Source organism: Cyanistes caeruleus, chromosome 1, assembly GCF_971803275.1.
Source record: "Cyanistes caeruleus chromosome 1, bCyaCae1.hap1.1, whole genome shotgun sequence".
NCBI classification, from domain to species: Eukaryota; Metazoa; Chordata; class Aves; order Passeriformes; family Paridae; genus Cyanistes; species Cyanistes caeruleus.
The window spans coordinates 902,040-926,501 of record NC_141701.1 but is presented as its reverse complement, the minus strand read 5'-3'; the positions used below and the strand labels follow the sequence as shown (position 1 = coordinate 926,501).

General features: G+C 58.0%; 1 protein-coding gene across 2 annotated transcripts in view; it reads left to right on the top strand.

Annotated features, from left to right (window-relative positions):
- Positions 1–24,462, top strand: part of CPSF1 (cleavage and polyadenylation specific factor 1) — a 99,863-nt gene that overhangs the window by 72,308 nt on the left and 3,093 nt on the right. For both annotated transcript variants that reach the window (XM_086875621.1, XM_086875625.1), the window contains 9 exons: positions 812–928; positions 4,435–4,525; positions 6,250–6,334; positions 11,879–12,020; positions 12,991–13,143; positions 14,336–14,512; positions 18,406–18,472; positions 20,609–20,656; positions 21,347–21,502. In XM_086875621.1, the coding sequence (XP_086731747.1) occupies positions 812–928; positions 4,435–4,525; positions 6,250–6,334; positions 11,879–12,020; positions 12,991–13,143; positions 14,336–14,512; positions 18,406–18,472; positions 20,609–20,656; positions 21,347–21,502 (1,036 nt within the window). The remainder of the gene's footprint in view (positions 1–811; positions 929–4,434; positions 4,526–6,249; positions 6,335–11,878; positions 12,021–12,990; positions 13,144–14,335; positions 14,513–18,405; positions 18,473–20,608; positions 20,657–21,346; positions 21,503–24,462) is intronic.

Here is a 24,462-nt window from a genome sequence, read left to right as displayed (position 1 = left end):
GGATCAGCAGCTGCCCCCATACCTGTCCCACACACACCTCACCTGCCTGGGATAAATCCGGGATAAATCCGGGATAAATCCGGGATAAATCCAGGATAAATCCGGGATAATTCCAGGATAATTCCAGGATAAATCTGGGATAATTCCAGGATTATTCTGGGATAATTTTGGGTTGATTTTGGGATAATTTTGGGATAATTTTGGGCTGATTTTGGGTTGATTTTGGGATATTTTGGCCCAGGGGGAGCTGAGGATCAGCAGCTGCCCCCGTACCTGTCCCACACCTGCCTGGGATAAATCCAGGATAATTCCAGGATAATTCCAGGATAATTCCAGGATGATTTTGGGATAATTTTGGGTTGATTTTGGGTTGATTTGGGGTTAATTTGGGTTAATTTGGGTTAATTTCGGCCCAGGGGGAGCTGAGGATCAGCAGCTGCCCCCGTACCTGTCCCACACACACCTCACCTGCCTGGGGATAAATCCGGGATAATTCCAGGATAAATCCAGGATAAATCCAGGATAATTCTGGGATAATTCCAGGATTATTCTGGGATAATTTTGGGTTGATTTTGGGTTAATTTGAGTTAATTTGGGTTAATTTGGGTTAATTTTGGCCCAGGGGGAGCTGAGGATCAGCGTGCTGCCCCCGTACCTGTCCCACACACACCTCACCTGCCTGGGGATAAATCCGGGATAATTCCAGGATGATTCCGGGATAATTCCGGGATAAATCCAGGATAATTCCAGGATGATTGAGGGATAATTCCAGGATAATTTGGGGTTAATTTGGATTAATTTTTGGGGTCAGGGGGAGCTGAGGATCAGCGTGCTGCCCCCGTACCTGTCGTACGACGCGCCCTGGCCGGTGCGGAAGATCCCCCTGCGCTGCACCGCTCACTACGTCGCCTACCACGTGGAGTCCAAGGTGAGCTCAGCTTCCTCCTCCTCCTCCTCCTCCTTCCTCTTCCTCCTTCCCTTCCCTCCCCCTTTTTTCTCCCCTTTCTTCCCCATTTTTCCTTTTTTTTCCCCCTTTTTCCCTTTTTTCTCCCATTTATTCTCTCATTTTTCCCATTTTTTCCTCTTTTTTCTCCCCTTTTTTTTCTTCTTTTTTCCCATTTTCCCCCATTTTTCCCTTTTTTCTCCCTTTTCCCCCCTTTTCCCCTTTTTTTCCCCATTTTTCCCATTTTTTCCTCTTTTTTACCATTTTTCCCCATTTTTACCATTTTTTCCCATTTTTCCCCCCATTTTTTTTTCTCAATTTTCTCCCATTTTCCCCCATTTTTCCCTTTTTTCTCCCTTTTCCCCCCTTTTCCCCTTTTTTTCCCCATTTTTCCCATTTTTTCCTCTTTTTTACCATTTTTCCCCATTTTTTCCATTTTTTCCCATATTTTCCCCCATTTTTTTTCCCCATTTTTTTCCCCATTTTTTTTCCCCATTTTCTCTCCTTTTTTCCCCATTTTTCCTTTTTTTCTCCCTTTTTCCCCCTTTTTTTCCCATTTTTCTCATTTTTTCCTCGTTTTTACCATTTTTCCCCATTTTTTCCATTTTTTCCCATATTTTCCCCCATTTTTTTCCCCATTTTCTCTCCTTTTTTCCCCATTTTTCCCTTTTTTCTCCCTTTTTCCCATTTTTTCCCTTTTTTCTCCCTTTTTCCCCCTTTTCCCACTTTTTTTTCCCATTTTTTCCGATTTCCCCATTTTTCTTTTTTTTCTCTTTTCCCCTTCTTTTTCTCCCATTTTTTCTTCCTTTTTTCCCATTTTTTTCCCCCATTTCCCCCATTTTTTCCCCATTTTTCCCTTTTTTCTCCCTTTTTCCCCCCTTTCCCCCTTTTTTTCCCATTTTTTCCCCATTTTTCCCATTTTTTCCCTTTTTTCCCCCATTTTTCTCATTTTTTCCCATTTCTCCCCATTTCTCCCATTTTCCCCATTTTTTCCCTTTTTTCTCCCTTTTTTCCCCCTTTTCCCACTTTTTTCTCCCATTTTTTTCCCATTTTTTCCCATTTTCCTCATTTTTCCTTTTTTTCTCCCATTTCCCCTTTTTCTCTTTTTCCTCCCATTTTTTCTTCCCTTTTTCCCATTTTTTTCCCCGATTTTTCCCATTTTTTCCTCATTTTTCCCTTTTTTCTCCCTTTTTCCCTCCTTTCTCCATTTTTTCCCCCATTTTTTCCCCCATTTTTTCCCATTTTTTCCCATTTTTTCCCCCATTTTTCCCTTTTTTCTTGCTTTTTCCTCTTTTTCCCCCATTTTTCCTCTTTTTCCTCCCATTTTTTCTTCTTTTTTCCCCCATTTTTTTCTCCCATTTTTTCCCCTTTTTTTTCCCTTTTCCCCCTTTTTTTCCCCTTTTTCCCCCATTTTCCCTCTTTTTCCTCCCATTTTTTCTTCCCTTTTCCCCCATTTTTTTCCCCCTTTTTTCCTATTTTTTCCCCATTTTTCCCTTTTTTCTCCCCTTTTTCCCCCTTTTCCCCTTTTTCCCCCTTTTCCCCTTTTTTCCCCTTTTTCCCCTTTTTTTTCCCTTTTTCCCCTTTCTCCTCCTTTTTTCTCCTTTTTTTCCCCTTTTTCTTCCTCCTCCTCCTCCTCAGGGGGGGCCCTGGGTGGGACCTGAGGCTCCCGGGGGATTTGGGGGGTCCTGGGGGGGTCCCAGAGGATCTGGGGGGGGTCCTGGGGGGTCCCAGGAAGTTTCCTGGGGGATTTGGGGGGTCCCAGGGGGATTTGGGGGTCCCAGGAGAGTCCCAGAGGATTTGGGGGGTCCTGGGGGGTCCCAGGAAGGTTCCTGGGGGATTTGACGGGGTCCCAGGAGGGTCCCAGAGGATTTGGGGGGGATCCCTGGGGGGGTCCCAGAGGATCTGGGGGGGGGTCCTGGGGGGACCCAGGAAGGTTCCTGGGGGATTTGGGGGGTCCCAGGGGGATTTGGGGGTCCCAGGAGGGTCCCAGAGGATTTGGGGGGTCCTGGGGGGTCCCAGGAAGGTTCCTGGGGGATTTGGGGGGTCCCAGGGGGATTTGGGGGAGTCCTGGATGGGGGTCCCAGAGGATTTGGGGGGTCCTGGGGGGGTCCCAGGAAGGTTCCTGGGGGATTTGGGGGGTCCCAGAGGATTTGGGGGGTCCTGGGGGGGTCCCGGGGGATCTGGGGGGGGTCCTGGGGGGTCCCAGGAAGGTTCCTGGGGGATTTGGGGGGGTCCTGGAGGGTCCCAGAGGATTTGGGGGAGTCCTGGATGGGGGTCCCAGAGGATTTGGGGGGTCCTGGGGGGGTCCCAGAGGATCTGGGGGGGGTCCTGGGGGGCCCCAGGAAGGTTCCTGGGGGATTTGGGGGGTCCTGGAGGGGTCCCGGGGGATTTGGGGGAGTCCAGGGGGGTCCTGGGGGGTCCCAGGAAGGTTCCTGGGGGATTTGGGGGGTCCTGGAGGGGTCCCGGGGGATTTGGGGGAGTCCAGGGGGGTCCTGGGGGGTCCCAGGAAGGTTCCTGGGGGATTTGGGGGGTCCTGGAGGGGTCCCGGGGGATTTGGGGGGTCCTGGGGGGGTCCCGGGGGATCTGGGGGGGGTCCTGGGGGGTCCCAGGAAGGTTCCTGGGGGATTTGGGGGGGTCCTGGAGGGTCCCAGAGGATTTGGGGGAGTCCTGGATGGGGGTCCCAGAGGATTTGGGGGGTCCTGGGGGGGTCCCAGAGGATCTGGGGGGGGTCCTGGGGGGTCCCAGGAAGGTTCCTGGGGGATTTGGGGGGTCCTGGAGGGTCCCAGAGGATTTGGGGGGTCCCAGGGGGGTCCGAGAGGATTTGGGGGAGTCCTGGATGGGGATCCCAGGGATTTGGGGGGTCCTGGAGGGTCCTGGGGGGGGTTCCCAGCAGATTTGGGGGGGGTCCCAGAGGATTTGGGGGGTCCTGGAGGGTCCTGGGGGATCCCTGGGGGTTTGGGGGATCCCAGGAAGGTTCCTGGGGGATTTGGGGGGTCCCAGGGGGATTTGGGGGGTCCTGGGGGGGTCCCGGGGGATTTGGGGGGTCCCAGGGGGGTTCCAGAGGATCTGGGGGGGGTCCTGGGGGGTCCCAGGAAGGTTCCTGGGGGGTTTGGGGGGTCCCAGGGGGATTTGGGGGGCTCGCAGGAGGGTCCCAGAGGATTGGGGGGTCCCAGGGGGGTTTGGGGGGTCCCGGGGGGGTTTGGGGGGGTCCCGGGGGGTTTGGGGGGTCCTGGGGGATTTGGGGGGTCCCAGGGGGGTTTGGGAGGTCCTGGGGGGGGTTTGGGGGGGTCCCAGGGGGGTTAGCGAGGTCCCAGGGGGTTGGGGGGTCCCGGGGGGGGTTTGGGGGGTCCCAGGGGGGTTTGGGGGTCCTGGGGGTGTTTGGGGGGTCCTGGGGGTGTTTGGGGGGTTTGGGGGGTCCCGGGGGGGGTTTGGGGGGTCCCGGGGGGGTTTGGGGGGTCCCGGGGGGGTCTGAGAGCTGCCCCTCCCCCCAGGTGTACGCGGTGGCCACGAGCTCCCCCCACCCCTGCACGAGGATCCCGCGGATGACGGGGGAGGAGAAAGAGTTCGAGAGCATCGAGAGAGGTGGGGCTGGGACACCTGGGGACACCTGGGGACAGCTGGGGACACCTGGGGACACACCTGGGGACACACCTGGGGACACCTGGGGACACCTGGGGACAGCTGGGGACACCTGGGGACACCTGGGGATAGCTGGGGACACCTGGGGACACACCTGGGGACAGCTGGGGACACACCTGGGGACACCTGGGACACCTGGGACACCTGGGGACACCTGGGGACACCTGGGGACACCTGGGGACACACCTGGGGACAGCTGGGGACACACCTGAGATACCTGGGGACAGCTGGGGACAGCTGGGGACACACCTGGGACACCTAGGGATACACCTGGGGACACCTGGGGACACCTGGGGACACCTGAGGACACACCTGGGACACCTAGGGATACACCTGGGGACACACCTGGATGCCAGTGTCCCCAATCCCTGTCCCCAACCCTGACCCTGTTTGTCCCCACTGTCCCCAATCCTGACCCTTGTCCCCAATCCCTGTCCGCATTCCTGACTGCTGTCCCCGCCGTCCCCAGTCCCTGTCCCCATTCCCACTGTCCCCATTCATTCCCAGTGTCCCCAATGTCCCCATCCCTGACTGCTGTCCCCGCTGTCCCCGCTGTCCCCGCTGTCCCCATTCCCGGTGTCCCCATTCATTCATCCCCGCTGTCCCCACTGTCCCCAATCCCCGTCCCCATCCCTGTCCCCAATGTCCCCAGTCCCTGATCGCTGTCCCCGCTGACCCCATTCCCGGTGTCCCCGGTGTCCCCATCCATTCATCCCCGCTGGCCCCGCTGTCCCCATTCCCAGTGTCCCCATCCCTGTCCCCGCTGTCCCCAATCCCTGAGCGCTGTCCCCGCTGTCCCCAATCCCTGTCCCCAATCCCTGTCCCCATTCCCGGTGTCCCCATACCTGTCCCCATTCCCTGTCCCCAATCCCTGACCGCTGTCCCCACTGTCCCCGCTGTCCCCATTCCCGGTGTCCCCGGTGTCCCCATCCCTGACCGCTGTCCCCGCTGTCCCCATTCCCGGTGTCCCCAGTGTCCCCATCCATTCATCCCCGCTGTCCCCGCTGTCCCCATTCATTCCCAGTGTCCCCAGTCCCTGACCGCTGTCCCCGCTGTCCCCACTGTCCCCATCCCCGCTGTCCCCGGTGTCCCCATCCCTGACCGCCGTCCCCGCTGTCCCCGCTGTCCCCGGTGTCCCCATCCATTCATCCCCGCTGTCCCCACTGTCCCCATTCATTCCCGGTGTCCCCATCCCTGTCCCCGCTGTCCCTGCTGTCCCCACTGTCCCCATCCCCTCTGTCCCCGCTGTCCCCAATCCCTGACCGCTGTCCCCGCCGTCCCCGCTGTCCCCATCCCCGCTGTCCCCGGTGTCCCCATTCATTCCCGCTGTCCCCAATCTCTGATCGCTGTCCCCCCTGTCCCCGCTGTCCCCACTGTCCCCAATCCCTGACCGCTGTCCCCGCTGTCCCCGCTGTCCCCATCCCCGCTGTCCCCACTGTCCCCCATCCCTGACCGCTGTCCCCCTGTCCCCACTGTCCCCAATCCCTGACCGCTGTCCCCCTGTCCCCGCTGTCCCCAATCCCTGTCCCCATCCCTGTCCCCACTGTCCCCAATCCCTGACCGCTGTCCCCCTGTCCCCGCTGTCCCCAATCCCTGTCCCCATCCCTGTCCCCAATGTCCCCAATCCCTGACCGCTGTCCCTGCTGTCCCCATCGCTGTCCCCCCAGACGAGCGCTACGTCCCCCCCCAGCAGGAGGCCTTCAGCATCCAGCTCATCTCACCTGTCAGCTGGGAGGCCATTCCCAACACCAGGTGAGACCCCAAAATCACCTGGGGACCCCAAAAATTACCCCAGGGACCCCAAAATCATCACAGGGACCCCCAAAACTCACCTGGGAACCCCAAAATCCATCCTGGGAACCCCAAATCCCCACCCATCCCAAACCCCCAGGTCAGCTGGGAGGCCATTCCCAACACCAGGTGAGACCCCAAAATCATCACAGGGACCCCAAAAATCACCTGGGAACCCCAAAATCACCCCAGGGACCCCAAAACTCACCTGGGGACCCCAAAAATCACCCCAGGGACCCCAAAATCACCTCAGGGACCCCAAAATCCATCCTGGGACCCCCAAAACTCACCTGGGAACCCCAAATCCCCACCCATCCCAAACCCCCAGGTCAGCTGGGAGCCCATTCCCAACACCAGGTGAGACCCCAAAATCACCTGGGGACCCCAAAAACCATCCTGGGAACCCCAAAATCACCTGGGGACCCCAAAATCACCCCAGGGACCCCAAAACTCACCTGGGGACCCCAAAATCACCCCAGGGACCCCAAAACTCACCTGGGAACCCCAAAATCATCACAGGGACCCCCAAAACTCACCTGGGAACCCCAAATCCCCGCCCATCCCAAACCCCCAGGTCAGCTGGGAGGCCATTCCCAACACCAGGTGAGACCCCAAAATCACCTGGGGACCCCAAAATCCATCCTGGGAACCCCAAAATCATCACAGGGACCCCCAAAACTCACCTGGGGACCCCAAAATCATCACAGGGACCCCAAAATCACCTGGGAACCCCAAAACTCACCTGGGGACCCCAAAATCACCCCAGGGACCCCAAAAATCACCTGAGAACCCCAAATCCCCGCCCATCCCAAACCCCAGGTCAGCTGGGAGCCCATTCCCAACACCAGGTGAGACCCCAAAATCACCTGGGGACCCCAAAATCACCCCAGGGACCCCAAAATCATCACAGGGACCCCAAAACTCACCTGGGGACCCCAAAACTCACCTGGGGACCCCAAAATCACCCCAGGGACCCCAAAACTCACCTGGGGACCCCAAAACTCACCTGGGGACCCCAAAAACTCACCTGGGAACCCCAAATCCCCGCCCATCCCAAACCCCCAGGTCAGCTGGGAGGCCATTCCCAACACCAGGTGAGACCCCAAAATCACCTGGGGACCCCAAAATCACCTGGGGACCCCAAAATCATCACAGGGACCCCAAAATCCATCCTGGGACCCCCAAAACTCACCTGGGACCCCCAAAATCCATCCTGGGAACCCCAAATCCCCGCCCATCCCAAACCCCCAGGTCAGCTGGGAGCCCATTCCCAACACCAGGTGAGACCCCAAAATCACCTGGGGACCCCAAAATCACCTGGGCACCCCAAAACTCACCTGGGGACCCCAAAATCATCACAGGGACCCTCAAAACTCACCTGGGAACCCCAAATCCCCGCCCATCCCAAACCCCCAGGTCAGCTGGGAGGCCATTCCCAACACCAGGTGAGACCCCAAAATCACCTGGGGACCCCAAAAATCACCCCAGGGACCCCAAAATCACCTGGGAACCCCAAAACTCACCTGGGACCCCCAAAATCCATCCTGGGAACCCCAAATCCCTGCCCATCCCAAACCCCCAGGTCAGCTGGGAGGCCATTCCCAACACCAGGTGAGACCCCAAAATCACCTGGGGACCCCAAAATCACCTGGGGACCCCAAAACTCACCTGGGGACCCCAAAATCACCTGGGAACCCCAAAAACTCACCTGGGGACACCAAAATTCACCTGGGAACCCCAAATCCCCGCCCATCCCAAACCCCCAGGTCAGCTGGGAGGCCATTCCCAACACCAGGTGAGACCCCAAAATCATCACAGGGACCCCAAAAATCACCTGGGAACCCCAAAATCACCTGGGAACCCCAAAACTCACCTGGGGACCCCAAAAATCACCCCAGGGACCCCAAAATCACCTCAGGGACCCCAAAATCCATCCTGGGACCCCCAAAACTCACCTGGGAACCCCAAATCCCCACCCATCCCAAACCCCCAGGTCAGCTGGGAGGCCATTCCCAACACCAGGTGAGACCCCAAAATCACCTGGGGACCCCAAAAACCATCCTGGGAACCCCAAAATCACCTGGGGACCCCAAAATCACCCCAGGGACCCCAAAACTCACCTGGGGACCCCAAAATCACCTGGGGACCCCAAAATCATCACAGGGACCCCAAAAATCACCTGGGAACCCCAAATCCCCGCCCATCCCAAACCCCCAGGTCAGCTGGGAGGCCATTCCCAACACCAGGTGAGACCCCAAAATCACCTGGGGACCCCAAAAATTACCCCAGGGACCCCAAAATCACCTGGGGACCCCAAAATCACCTGGGGACCCCAAAATCCATCCTGGGAACCCCAAAATCACCCCAGGGACCCCAAAAACCATCCTGGGAACCCCAAAACTCACCTGGGAACCACAAAAATCATCACAGGGACCCCAAAATCCATCCTGGGAACCCCAAAACTCACCTGGGAACCCCAAAATCATCACAGGGACCCCAAAATCCATCCTGGGAACCCCAAAACTCACCTGGGAACCCCAAAATCATCACAGGGACCCCAAAATCACTTGGGGACCCCAAAATCCATCCTGGGAACCCCAAATCCCCGCCCATCCCAAACCCCCAGGTCAGCTGGGAGGCCATTCCCAACACCAGGTGAGACCCCAAAATCACCTGGGCACCCCAAAATCACCTGGGGACCCCAAAATCATCGCAGGGACCCCAAAACTCACCTGGGAACCCCAAATCCCCACCCATCCCAAACCCCCAGGTCAGCTGGGAGGCCATTCCCAACACCAGGTGAGACCCCAAAATCACCTGGGGACCCCAAAAATCACCTGGGGACCCCAAAACTCACCTGGGGACACCAAAATTCACCTGGGGACCCCAAAACTCACCTGGGAACCCCAAATCCCCGCCCATCCCAAACCCCCAGGTCAGCTGGGAGGCCATTCCCAACACCAGGTGAGACCCCAAAATCACCTGGGAGCCCCAAAATCCATCCTGGGAACCCCAAACCTCACCTGGGGACCCCAAACCTCACCTGGGAACCCCAAAATCCTGATAGGGACCCCAAAATCCTGACAGGAACCCCAAATCCCAACTCCACCTGAGCCCACCTGAGCCCCCCTGAGCCCGTCTGAGCTCACCTGAGCCCCCCTGAGCCCCCCTGAGCCCCCCTGAGCCCATCTGAGCTCACCTGAGCCCACCTGAGCCCCCCTGAGCCCACCTGAGCCCCCCTGAGCTCACCTGAGCCCCCCTGAGGCCCCCTGAGCTCACCTGAGCCACCCTGAGCTCACCTGAGCCCACCTGAGCCCCCCTGAGCTCACCTGAGCTCACCTGAGCCCCCCTGAGCTCACCTGGTCCCCCAGGGTGGTCCTGGAGGTCTCAGAGCTTTTCACCTGTACAGGGCAGGTGTCCTTGGGGCAGCACCTGGGATCTCCAAACCTCTCTGTGTCCTCACCTGAGCTCACCTGGGCGGCTTCTCTGAGCTCACCTGTGCTCACCTGAGCTCACCTGAGCCTCCTGGGCCCCACTTGTGCCCACCTGAGCCCCCTGGGCTGTTCCTCTGTGCTCACCTGAGCTCACCTTATTTCTCCTGAGCCCCCCTGAGCCCACCTGTGCTTCACCTGAGCCCACCTGTGCTTCACCTGAGCTCACCTGGGTGGCTTCACTGAGTCACTTGAGCTCACCTGAGCTCACCTGTGCCCACCTGAGCCCTCTAGACTGTTCCTCTGAGCCTCACCTGAGCTCACCACAGCCCCCCTGAGCCCACCTGGTTTCACCTGAGCCCCCCTAATCTCAGCTGTGTCCCCCTGTGAGCTCACCTGTGCCCACCTGAGCCCCCTGGGCTGTTCCTCTGAGCTTCACCTGAGCCCACCTGACCCCACCTGTGCCCACCTGTGCCCACCTGAGCCCCCCGGGCTGTTCCTCTGAGCTTCACCTGACCCCACCTGTGCCCACCTGAGCACCCTGGGCTGTTCCTCTGAGCTTCACCTGAGCCCACCTGACCCCACCTGAGCCCACCTGAGCTCACCTGAGCCCCCCGTGAGCCCCACTGAGCTCCCCAGTTCCCCCCTGTTCTCACCTGTGCAGGATTGCCCTGGAGGAGTGGGAACACGTTACCTGTATGAAGATGTGTTGTGTTGTGTTCTCACCTGTTCTCACCTGTTCTCACCTGTTCTCACCTGTCCTCACCTGTTCCCCCCTGTTCTCACCTGTTCCCCCCTGTTCCCACCTGTCCTCACCTGTTCTCACCTGTTCTCACCTGTCCCCACCTGTGCAGGATCGCCCTGGAGGAGTGGGAACACGTTACCTGTATGAAGATGTGTTGTGTTGTGTTCTCACCTGTTCTCACCTGTTCCCACCTGTTCCCCTCTGTTCCCACCTGTTCTCACCTGTCCTCACCTGTCCTCACCTGTTCCCCCCTGTTCTCACCTGTTCTCACCTGTCCTCACCTGTTCTCACCTGTTCCCACCTGTTCTCACCTGTCCTCACCTGTTCCCCCCTGTTCTCACGTGTTCCCCTCTGTTCCCACCTGTTCTCACCTGTCCTCACCTGTTCTCACCTGTGCAGGATCGCCCTGGAGGAGTGGGAACACGTTACCTGTATGAAGATGTGTTGTGTTGTGTTCTCACCTGTTCTCACCTGTTCCCACCTGTTCCCCTCTGTTCCCACCTGTTCTCACCTGTCCTCACCTGTCCTCACCTGTTCCCCCCTGTTCTCACCTGTTCTCACCTGTCCTCACCTGTGCAGGATCGCCCTGGAGGAGTGGGAACACGTTACCTGTATGAAGATGTGTTGTGTTGTGTTCCCCCCTGTTCCCCCCTGTTCTCACCTGTCCTCACCTGTTCTCACCTGTGCAGGATCGCCCTGGAGGAGTGGGAACACGTTACCTGTATGAAGATGTGTTGTGTTGTGTGTTCACCTGTTCTCACCTGTTCCCACCTGTCCTCACCTGTCCTCACCTGTTCTCACCTGTTCTCACCTGTCCTCACCTGTCCTCACCTGTTCTCACCTGTTCCCCCCTGTTCTCACCTGTTCTCACCTGTCCTCACCTGTCCTCACCTGTCCTCACCTGTTCCCCCCTGTTCTCACCTGTCCTCACCTGTTCTCACCTGTTCTCACCTGTTCTCACCTGTGCAGGATCACCCTGGAGGAGTGGGAACACGTTACCTGTATGAAGATGTGTTGTGTTGTGTTCTCACCTGTTCCCCCCTGTTCTCACCTGTGCAGGATCGTGCTGGAGGAGTGGGAACACGTTACCTGTATGAAGATGTGTTGTGTTGTGTTCTCACCTGTTCTCACCTGTCCTCACCTGTCCTCACCTGTGCAGGATTGCCCTGGAGGAGTGGGAACACGTTACCTGTATGAAGATGTGTTGTGTTGTGTTCTCACCTGTTCTCACCTGTGCAGGATTGCCCTGGAGGAGTGGGAACACATTACCTGTATGAAGATGTCTTGTGTTGTGTTCTCACCTGTTCTCACCTGTCCTCACCTGTGCAGGATTGCCCTGGAGGAGTGGGAACACGTTACCTGTATGAAGACGGTGTCGCTGCGCTCCGAGGAGACGGTGTCGGGCCTCAAGGGTTACGTGGCCGTGGGCACCTGCCTGATGCAGGGCGAGGAGGTCACCTGTCGGGGCCGGGTACGCACCTGGGCACACCTGGGGGGCACCTGGATACACCTGAGCACACCTGGGGAACACCTGGGGGGCACTTGGGCACACCTGGATATGCCTTGGCATACCTGGGCACACCTGGATACACCTGGGCACAGCTGAATGCACCTGGGGACACCTGGGCACACCTGGAGACACCTGGAGACACCTGGGTACACCTGGATACACCTGGGGGACACCTGGGGGACACCTGGGGGACACCTGGATACACCTGGGGGTGCCAGCACACACCTGGGCTTTTGAGGACTCACCTGAGGTGTACCAGGAAACACCTGGGGTTGTCCCAGCGCTCACCTGGGCTGGCCAGGACTCACCTGGGCTGTCCCAGCGCTCACCTGGGCTGGCCAGGACTCACCTGGGCTGTCCCAGCGCTCACCTGGGCTGGCCAGGACTCACCTGGGCTGTCCCTGTGCTCACCTGTCCCTCATCTGTGCTCACCTGTGTTCACCTGCTCTCACCTGCTCTCACCTGCTCTCACCTGTCTCACCTGCTCTCACCTGTCCCACCTGTCCCACCTGTGTCTCCCACCTGTCCCACCTGTCCCACCTGTCTCACCTGTCCCACCTGTCCCACCTGTCTCACCTGTCTCACCTGCCTCACCTGTCCCACCTGTGTCTCACTTGTCCCACCTGTCCCACCTGTGTCTCTCACCTGTGTCTCTCACCTGTCCCACCTGTCCCACCTGTCCCACCTGTCCCACCTGTGTCTCTCACCTGTCCCACCTGTGTCTCTCACCTGTCCCACCTGTGTCTCTCACCTGTGTCTCCCACCTGTCTCACCTGTCCCACCTGTGTCTCTCACCTGTGTCTCTCACCTGTCCCACCTGTGTCTCTCACCTGTGTCTCTCACCTGTCCCACCTGTGTCTCTCACCTGTGTCTCTCACCTGTCCCACCTGTGTCTCTCACCTGTGTCTCCCACCTGTCGCACCTGTGCCAGATCCTGATCCTGGACGTGATCGAGGTGGTTCCGGAGCCGGGGCAGCCGCTCACCAAGAACAAGTTCAAGGTGCTCTACGAGAAGGAGCAGAAGGGACCGGTGACAGCCCTGTGCCATTGCCATGGTTACCTGGTGTCCGCCATCGGCCAGAAGGTACACCTGGACACACCTGGACACACCTGAGATACACCTGGACACACCTGGACACACCTGGGGTACACCTGGACACACCTGGGGTACACCTGGGGTACACCTGGACACACCTGGGTACCCCTGGGTACACACCAGTGACAGCCCTGTGCCATTGCCATGGTTACCTGGTGTCCGCCATCGGCCAGAAGGTACACCTGGACACACCTGGACACACCTGAGATACACCTGGACACACCTGGGGGGTCACTGTCACACCTGGGTACAGCTGGGGACACACCGGTGACAGCCCTGTGCCATTGCCATGGTTACCTGGTGTCTGCCATCGGCCAGAAGGTACACCTGGACACACCTGAGATACACCTGGACACACCTGGACACACCTGGGGTACACCTGGACATACCTGGGGTGCACCTGGACACACCTGGGGACACCTGGGGACACACCTGGGGTACACCTGGGGTCCACCTGGACACACCTGGGGACACCTGGGCACACCTGGGATACACCTGGGGGGGTCACTGTCACACCTGGGTACAGCTGGGACACACCGGTGACAGCCCTGTGCCATTGCCATGGTTACCTGGTGTCTGCCATCGGGCAAAAGGTACCTGAGATACACCTGGGGTACACCTGGACACACCTGAGATACACCTGGGGGGGTCACTGTCACACCTGGGTACACCAGGGTACACACCGGTGACAGCCCTGTGCCATTGCCATGGTTACCTGGTGTCCGCCATCGGCCAGAAGGTACCTGAGATACACCTGGACACACCTGGGGACACCTGGGGTACACCTGAGATACACCTGGGGACACCTGGTGCCACCACAGGAGGTGTCCCAGGTCCCCACGGGGTCAGGGATGTCCATGGTGACCTGGGGATGTTCTCCAGATCTTCCTGTGGAGCCTGAAGCACCAGAGCTGAGCTGGGTGATCTCTCAGCCGTGGTTGGGTTGGGGTTGGTGACCTCAGGTGCCACCACAGGAGGTGTCCGAGGTCACGGTGGGGTCAGGGATCTCCATGGTGACCTGGGGATGTTCTCCAGATCTTCCTGTGGAGCCTGAAGGACAACGAGCTGACGGGGATGGCTCCTCAGCCATGGTTGGGTTGGTGACCTCAGGTGCCACCACAGGTGTCCGAGGTCCCCACGGGGTCAGGGATGTCCATGGTGACCTGGGGATGTTCTCCAGATCTTCCTGTGGAGCCTGAAGGACAACGAGCTGACGGGGATGGCGTTCATCGACACGCAGCTCTACATCCACCAGATGATCAGCGTCAAGAGCTTCATCCTGGCCGCCGACCTGATGAAGAGCATCTCGCTGCTGCGCTACCAGGAGGAGAGCAAGACGCTGTCCCTCGTCAGCCGGGTGAGTGACAGTGACAGTGACAGTGACAATGGAGAGCAAGACGCTGTCCCTCGTCAGCCGGGTGAGTGACAGTGACAGTGACAGTGACAGTGACAGTGACAGTGACAATGGAGAGCAAGACGCTGTCCCTCGTCAGCCGGGTGAGTGACAGTGACAGTGACAGTGACAATGGAGAGCAAGACGCTGTCCCTCGTCAGCCGGGTGAGTGACAGTGACAGTGACAGTGACAGTGACAATGGAGAGCGAGACGCTGTCCCTCGTCAGCCGGGTGAGTGACAGTGACAGTGACAGTGACAATGGAGAGCGAGACGCTGTCCCTCGTCAGCCGGGTGAGTGACAGTGACAGTGACAGTGACAATGGAGAGCGAGACGCTGTCCCTCGTCAGCCGGGTGAGTGACAGTGACAGGGACAGTGACAATGGAGAGCGAGACGCTGTCCCTCGTCAGCCGGGTGAGTGACAGTGACAGTGACAGTGACAATGGAGAGCGAGACGCTGTCCCTCGTCAGCCGGGTGAGTCGCAGGGGGACGGGGACGGGGACGGTGACAGTGACAGGGACAGTGACAGTGACAATGGAGAGCAAGACGCTGTCCCTCGTCAGCCGGGTGAGCCATGGAGGGGACAGGGACGGTGACAATCATGGTGACAATCACAGTGACAATGGAGAGCGAGACGCTGTCCCTCGTCAGCCGGGTGAGCCGCGGGGGGACGGGGACGGTGACAGGGACAGTGACAGTGACAGTGACAGACAGTGACAGTGACAGGGACAATGGAGAGCGAGACGCTGTCCCTCGTCAGCCGGGTGAGCCATGGAGGGGACAGGGACAGTGACAATCACGGTGACAATGGAGAGCGAGACGCTGTCCCTCGTCAGCTGGGTGAGCCACGGGGGGATGGGGACAGGGACGGTGACAGTGACAGTGACAGTGACACTGACATTGACAGTGATGGTGTCAGCCATGACGGTGACACAGTGACTGGCACAATGACAGTGACAATAATAGTGACACGGTGACAATGACAGTGGTGGTGGTGGTGACAACAGTGACAGTGACAATGACACAGTGACTGACACAATGACTGACAGTGACAATGACACAGTGACAATGGTGATGGTGACAGTGACACGGTGACAATGACAACGGTGGTGGTGGTGACGATGATACAGTGATGGTGACAATGATACAGTGACTGACACAATGACTGACAGTGACAATGACACAGTGACAATGATGGTGACAATGACAGGATGACTGACACAATGACAATGATGTGACAATGACAGTGATGGTGACAGTGACACGGTGACAATGACAATGGTGGTGGTGGTGACGATGATACAGTGATGGTGACAATGACACAGTGACAATGACATGTCGGTGACGGTGGCAATGGCAGTGACAATGACAATGACACGGTGACAGTGACACGATGACAGTGGTGGTGACAGTGACACTGACAATGGCAGTGACTGTGACAATGACAATGACATGATGATGGTGACAATAACAGTGACAGTGGGGGTGATGGTGACACGGTGACAATGACAATGGAGGGGACGGTGACAGGGACCATGATGGTGACGGTGACAAAGACATGGTGACAGTGAAAATGACAATGACACGGTGACACTGGTGGTGACAAGGACACAGTGACAATGACAGTGACGGTGACAATGCCGGTGACAATGACACGGTGACAATGGCATGGTGACATTGGCAGTGACACTGACGAAATGACAATGGCATGGTGACAGTGACACGGTGACACTGGCAGTGACAATGGCATGCTGACAATGACACGGTGACGGTGGCACGGTGACACCGGCAGGGACAATGGCACTGTGACACTGGCGATGACAATGACATGGTGACACAATGACACAGTGACAATGCTGGTGACAATGACACGGTGACGCTGGCAGTGACACTGACACAATGGCACGGTGACACTGGCAGTGACACTGACACAATGGCATGGTGACACTGGCAGTGGCAATGGCACAATGACAATGCCAGTGACGGTGACACGGTGATACCGGCGGTGACAATGACACGGTGACAATGACATGGTGACACGGTGACACAGTGACAATGACACAGTGATGGTGACATGGTGACACAATGGCATGGTGACACTGACACGGTGGCACGGGCGGTGACACGGGCAGTGACACGGTGACACTGACACAGTGACACTGACGTGGTGAGGCAGTGACACGGGCGGTGACACGGTGACAAGGACATGGTGACACCGGTGGTGAGGCAGTGACACGGACGGTGACATGGTGACACTGACGCGGTGACACTGACGAGGTGACACTGACGCGGTGACACGGGCGGTGACATGGTGACACTGACACGGTGACACGCGGTGACACGGGCGGTGACATGGTGACACTGATGCGGTGACACGGTGACACTGACGTGGTGACAATGACACGGTGACACTGACACGGTGACACTGACACGGTGACACGGTGACTGACACGGTGACACGGGCGGTGACACAGTGACACTGACGCGGTGACAATGACACGGTGACACTGACACGGTGACACTGACACGGTGACACGGTGACTGACACGGTGACACGGGCGGTGACACAGTGACAATGACATGGTGACACTGACACGGTGACACCGGTGGTGAGGCAGTGACACGGGCGGTGACACGGTGACACTGACGCGGTGACACGGTGACACTGACGCAGTGACACTGACGCGGTGACACGGGCGGTGACATGGTGACACTGACACGGTGACATGGCGACACTGATGCGGTGACACGGTGATACTGACACAGTCATGGTGACAGTGACACGGTGACACTGACACGGTGACACTGACGCGGTGACAATGACACGGTGACACTGACACGGTGACGCGGTGACACTGTGACAATGACACGGTGACACAGTGACACGGTGACACGGTGACACTGACATGGTGACACTGACACGGTGACAATGACACGGTGACGCGGTGACACTGACACGGTGACACTGACACGGTGACACTGACACGGTGACAATGACACGGTGACATGGTGACACTGACACGGTGACACTGACACGGTCACGGTGACACTGACATGGTGACACTAACACGGTGACACTGACGCGGTGACATGGGCGGTGACATGGTGACACTGACACGGTGACACGGTGACACTGACGCAGTGACACTGACACGGTGACGCGGTGACACGGTGACACTGACACGGTGACACTGACGCGGTGACACTGACACGGTGACACTGACACGGTGACACGGTGACACGGTGACACTGACACGGTGACGCGGTGACGCGGTGACAGCGGTGGTGACACGGGCGGTGACATGGTGACACTGACGCGGTGACACGGTGACACTGACGCGGTGACAGCGGTGGTGACACTGACACGGTGACGCGGTGACACTGACACGGTGACAGCGGTGGTGACACGGGCGGTGACATGGTGACACTGACGCGGTGACAGCGGTGGTGACACGGGCGGTGACATGGTGACACTGACACGGTGACAGCGGTGGTGACACGGGCGGTGACACGGTGACACTGACGCGGTGACAGCGGTGGTGACACGGGCGGTGACATGGTGACACGGTGACACGGTGACAGCGGTGGTGACACGGGCCGTGACATGGTGACACTGACGCGGTGACATGGTGACACTGACGCGGTGACAGCGGTGGTGACACGGGCGGTGACGCGGTGACACTGACACGGTGATGCGGTGACACTGACACGGTGACAGCGGTGGTGACACGGGCGGTGACGCGGTGACACTGACACGGTGACGCGGTGACACTGACGCGGTGACACTGACACGGTGATGCGGTGACACTGACGCGGTGACAGCGGTGGTGACACGGGCGGTGACGCTCCCGGCAGGACGCCAAGCCGCTGGAGGTTTACAGCGTGGATTTCATGGTGGACGGCAGCCAGCTGGGATTCCTGGGTACGGCAAACGCCGCCGGGCACGGCTCAGGGTGGCTGGGGCGGGGGCGGGGACCCTCGGGTGGGGGGTGGGGACCCTCGGGTGGGGGGCGGGGACCCTCGGGTGGGGGGCGGGGACCCTCGGGTGGGGGTTGGGGACATTTGGGTGGGGTTTGGTGACATTTGGGTGGGGTTTGGGGACATTTGGGCGGGGTCGGTGACCCTCGGGTGACATTTGGGTGGGGTTTGGGGACATTTGGGTGGGGTTTGGGGACATTTGGGTGGGGTTTGGGGACATTTGGGCGGGGTCGGTGACCCTCGGGTGACATTTGGGTGGGGTTTGGGGACATTTGGGTGGGGTTTGGGGACATTTGGGCGGGGTTTGGTGAAGGTTTGGTTGGGTTTGGTAAAGTTGGGTTGGGTTTGGTCAAGTTTCGGTTTGGTTGGGTTTGGTTGGGTTGGGTTTGGTTGGGTTTGGTTGGGTTGGGTTGGGTTTGGTTGGGTTGGGTTTGGTTGGGTTGGTTTGGTTGGGTTGGGTTGGGTTGGGTTTGGTTGGGTTTGGTTGGGTTGGGTTTGGTTGGGTTGGGTTGGGTTTGGTTGGGTTGGTTTGGTTTGGTTTGGTTGGGTTGGGTTTGGTTGGGTTGGGTTGGGTTGGGTTGGGTTGGGTTGGGTTTGGTTGGGTTGGGTTGGGTTTGGTTGAGTTTGGTTTGATTGGGTTGGGTTTGGTGAGGTTGGGTTTGGTTTGGTTGGGTTGGGTTTGGTTGGGTTGGGTTGGGTTGGGTTTGGGTTTGGTTGGGTTGGGTTGGGTTTGGTGACCTTCAGGTTGGGTTTGGTTGGGTTTGGATTGGTTTTGGTTTGGTTGGGTTGGGTTGGGTTGGGTTGGGTTTGGTGAGGTTGGGTTTGGTTGGGTTGGGTTGGGTTTGGTTGGGTTGGGTTGGGTTGGGTTGGGTTGGGTTTGATTGGGTTGGGTTTGGTGAGGTTGGGTTTGGTTTGGTTGGGTTGGGTTTGGTTGGGTTGGGTTGGGTTGGTTGGGTTTGGTTGGGTGAAGTTGAGTTGGGTTTGGTTGAGTTTAGGTTTGGTTTGGTTTGGTTGGGTTTGGTTGGGTTGGGTTTGGTTGGGTTCGGTTGGGTTGGGTTTGGTTGGGTTGGGTTGGGTTGGGTTGGGTTGGGTTTGGTTGGGTTGGGTTGGGTTGGGTTGGGTTGGGTTGGGTTTGGTTGGATTTGGTTGGGTTTGGGTTGGTTGGGTTGGGTTGGGTTGGGTTGGGTTTGGTTGGTTTGGTTGGGTTGGGTTGGGTTGGGTTTGGTTGAGTTTAGGTTTGGTTGGGTTGGGTTTGGTGAAGTTTGGGTTTGGGTTTGGTGAAGTTTGGGTTTGGGTTGGTTTCGATGAGGTTTGGTCGGGTTTGGTTGGGTTTGGGTTTGATTTGGATTTGGTGAGTTTGGGTGACTTTGGTTGAGATTTGGGGGAATTTGGGTGAATTTGGGTTAAATTTGGATGAATTTGTGTGAATTTGGGTTAAATTTGTGTAAATTTGGGTGAATTTGGGTGAATTTGGGTTAAATTTGTGTAAATTTGGGTGAATTTGGGTGAATTTGGGTTAAATTTGGGTGAATTTGGATGAATATGTGTGAATTTGGGTTAAATTTGCGTGAATTTGGGTAAATTTGGGTTAAATTTGTGTAAATTTGGGTAAATTTGGGTAAATTTGGGTGAATTTGGGTGAATTTGGGTTAAATTTGGGTGAATTTGGGTGAATTTGGATGTATTTGTGTGGGTTTGGACTGATTTGGGTGAATTTGGGTGCATTTGGGTGAATTTGGGTTAAATTTGGATGAATTTGGGTGAATTTTGATGTATTTGTGTGGGTTTGGACTGATTCGGGTGAATTTGGGTGCATTTGGGTAAATTTGGGTGAATTTGGATGAATTTGTGTGAATTTGGGTGAATTTGGATGAATTTGGGTGAATTTGGATGTATTTGTGTGGGTTTGGACTGATTTGGGTGAATTTGGGTGAATTTGGGTGAATTTGGGTTAAATTTGGGTGAATTTGGGTGAATTTGGGTGAATTTGGGTTAAATTTGGGCGCATTTGGGTGAATTTGGGTGAATTTGGGTTGAATTTGGCCGATTTGACCGATCCCCGACGTTCCCGTGCCCGCAGTGTCCGACCGTGACCGGAACCTGCTGGTGTACATGTACCTGCCTGAAGGTGAGTGGGGCGGGGCCGGGGACACGGGGGGGACAGGTGAGCTCAGGGGGGGACAGATGAGCCCAGGGGGGGACACGGGGGGACAGGTGAGCCCAGGTGAGCTCAGGTGAGCTCAGGGGGGACACGGGGGGGACAGGTGAGCCCAGGTGAGCTCAGGTGAGCTCAGGGGGGACACGGGGGGGACAGGTGAGCCCAGGGGGGAACAGGGGGGCGCAGGTGAGCTCAGGGGGGCTCAGGTGAGCCCAGGGGGGCTCAGGGGGGCGCAGGTGAGCTCAGGTGAGCTCAAGGGGGGACACGGGGGGGACAGGTGAGCTCAGGAGAGCTCAGGTGAGCCCAGGGGGGAACAGGGGGGAACAGGTGAGCCCAGGTGAGCTCAGGTGAGCTCAGGTGAGCTCAGGGGGGAACAGGTGAACTCAGGGGGGCTCAGGTGAGCTCAGGCTGGCCCAGGTGAGCTCAGGTGAGCTCAGGCTGGCTCAGGTGAGCTCAGGGTGGCCCAGGTGAGCTCAGGTGAGCTCAGGCTGGCTCAGGTGAGCTCAGGGTGGCCCAGGTGAGCTCAGGTGAGCTCAGGCTGGCCCAGGTGAGCTCAGGGTGGCCCAGGTGAGCTCAGGTGAGCCCAGGTGAGCTCAGGCCAGCCCAGGTGAGCCCAGGCTGGCCCAGGTGAGCTCAGGTGACCCGGAGGTGTCCCCCCAGCCAAGGAATCCTTCGGGGGGCTGCGGCTGTTGCGCCGCGCCGATTTCCACGTGGGCGCGCACGTCAACACCTTCTGGCGCACGCCGTGCCGCGGGCACACCGAGGGACCCAACCGGCGCTCCAGCACCTGGGAGAACAAACACATCACCTGGTTCGGTGAGACACACCTGGGGGACATGGGGACACACCTGGGGACACCTGGGGGCACCTGGGGACACACCTGGGAGAACAAACACATCACCTGGTTCGGTGAGACACACCTGGGGACATGGGTACACACCTGGGGACACCTGGGGACACCTGGGGACACCTGGGGGGACATGGGGACACACCTGAGGACACACCTGGGAGAACAAACACATCACCTGGTTCGGTGAGACACACCTGGGGACACACCTGGGGACACCTGGGGACACACCTGGGGGGACATGGGGACACGCCTGAGGACACACCTGGGAGAACAAACACATCACCTGGTTCGGTGAGACACACCTGGGGGGACACCTGGGGACCCCTGGGGACACACCTGGGGGCACCTGGGGACACACGTGGGAGAACAAACACATCACCTGGTTCGGTGAGACACACCTGGGAGGACATGGGTGGGGCTGGGGACACCTGGGGACACACCTGGGGACACCTGGGGACACCTGGGGACACCTGGGGACACCTGGGGACACACCTGGGAGAACAAACACATCACCTGGTTCGGTGAGACACACCTGGGGGGACATGGGGACACACCTGGGGACACACCTGGGGGGACAAACACATCACCTGGTTCAGTGAGACACACCTGGGGGGACACCTGGGGACACCTGGGGACACACCTGGGGACACCTGGGGGGACATGGGGACACACCTGGGGACACCTGGGGGGACATGGGGACACACCTGGGGACACCTGGGGACACACCTGGGGACACACCTGGGAGAACAAACACATCACCTGGTTCGGTGAGACACACCTGGGGGACATGGGGACACCTGGGGGGACACCTGGGGACACCTGGGGACACCTGGGAGAACAAACACATCACCTGGTTCGGTGAGACACACCTGGGGGACATGGGGACACCTGGGGACACCTGGGGACACCTGGGGGGACATGGGGACACCTGGGGACACACCTGGGAGAACAAACACATCACCTGGTTCGGTGAGACACACCTGGGGACACCTGGGGACACCTGGGGACACACCTGGGGACACACCTGGGGACACACCTGGGGACACCTGGGAGAACAAACACATCACCTGGTTTGGTGAGACACACCTGGGGGACATGGGGACACACCTGGGGACACCTGGGGGGACATGGGGACACACCTGGGGACACACCTGGGGACACACCTGGGAGAACAAACACATCACCTGGTTCGGTGAGACACACCTGGGGGGGCTGGGGACACCTGGGGGGACATGGGGACACCTGGGGACACACCTGGGGACACCTGGGGGGGGCTGGGGACACCTGGGGACACACCTGGGAGAACAAACATATCACCTGGTTCGGTGAGACACACCTGGGGGGACACCTGGGGGGGCTGGGACACCTGGAGACACCTGGGGACACCCTGGGGACACCTGAGGACACCAGGGGAGGGCTGGGACACACCTGGGGACACCTGGGGGGGCTGGGACACACCTGGGGACACCTGGGGACACCTGGGGGCGGTTAGGACACACTTGGGGACACCTGGGGACAGCTGGGGGGACAGGGACACACCTGGGGACACACCTGGGGACACACCTGGGGACAGGTGAGGGGCGGGGCCTCTCCCTCAGCACCAATCAGGGCAGGGGGGTGGGGGAGGGGATTTGGGGTGCGGGGCCCAGGTGAGACCCTGGGGGGTGGGACAGGAATTGGGGGTTTGGGATTTGGGATTGGGGATTCTGGAGTTTGGGATTTGGGATTGGGATTGGGGTTGGGGATTGGGGATTTGGGATTGGGGATTGGGGATTGGGGATTGGGAATTTGGGATTGGGGATTGGGGATTGGGGATTGGGGATTGGGGTTTAGGATTTGGGATTGGGGATTGGGGATTGGGGATTTGGGATTTGGGATTTGGGATTGGGGATTGGGGTTGGGGATTTGGGATTTGGGGATTGGGGATTGGGGATTGGGGATTTGGGGATTGGGGTTTGGGGATTGGGGATTGGGAATTTGGGATCGGGGATTTGGGATTTGGGGATTGGGGATTTGGGATTTGGGATTGGGGATTGGGGATTGGGGATTGGGGATTTGGGGATTGGGGATTGGGGATTGGGGATTTGGGGATTGGGGATTGGGGATTGGGGATTGGGGATTGGGGTTTGGGGATTGGGGATTGGGGATTGGGGATTGGGGATTTGGGATTGGGGATTTGGGATTGGGGATTGGGGATTTGGGATTGGGGATTTGGGATTGGGGATTGGGGATTGGGGATTGGGGATTGGGGATTGGGGATTGGGGTCAGGATTGGGGATTGGGGATTTGGGATTGGGGATTGGGGATTGGGGATTTGGGATCAGGGATTGGGGATTGGGGATTGGGGATTTGGGGTTCTGGAGTTTGGGATTGGGGATTGGGGATTTGGGATTTGGGTTTGGGGTTTGGGATTGGGGATTGGGGATTTGGGATTTGGGGTTCTGGGATTTGGGATTGGGGATTTGGGAATTTGGGATTTGGGGTTCTGGGATTTGGGATTGGGGATTGGGGATTGGGGATTGGGGATTTGGGATTGGGGATTTGGGATTTGGGATTCTGGGTTTTGGGATTCAGGATTGGAGATTGGAATTTGGGATTTGGGATTTGGGATTGGAGGTTCTGGGATTCTGGGATCAGGTTCTGGGATTTGGAGGTTTGGGATTTCGGGGTGGGGTTTCTGGGATTTGGGGATCTGGGGGGTCGTGGTTGGGATTCGGGAATTGGCATCGGGGATTGGGGATTGGGGATCACGGTTCAGGATTTGGGGTCAGGGTTCAGGATTTGGGATTTAGGATCAGGATTATTTGGGATCAGGATTTGGGATCAGGACTTGGGATTTGTGATCAGGATTATTTGGGACTGGGGATTTGGGATCAGGATTTGGGGTCAGGATTATTTGGGATCAGGGTTATTTGGGATCAGGATT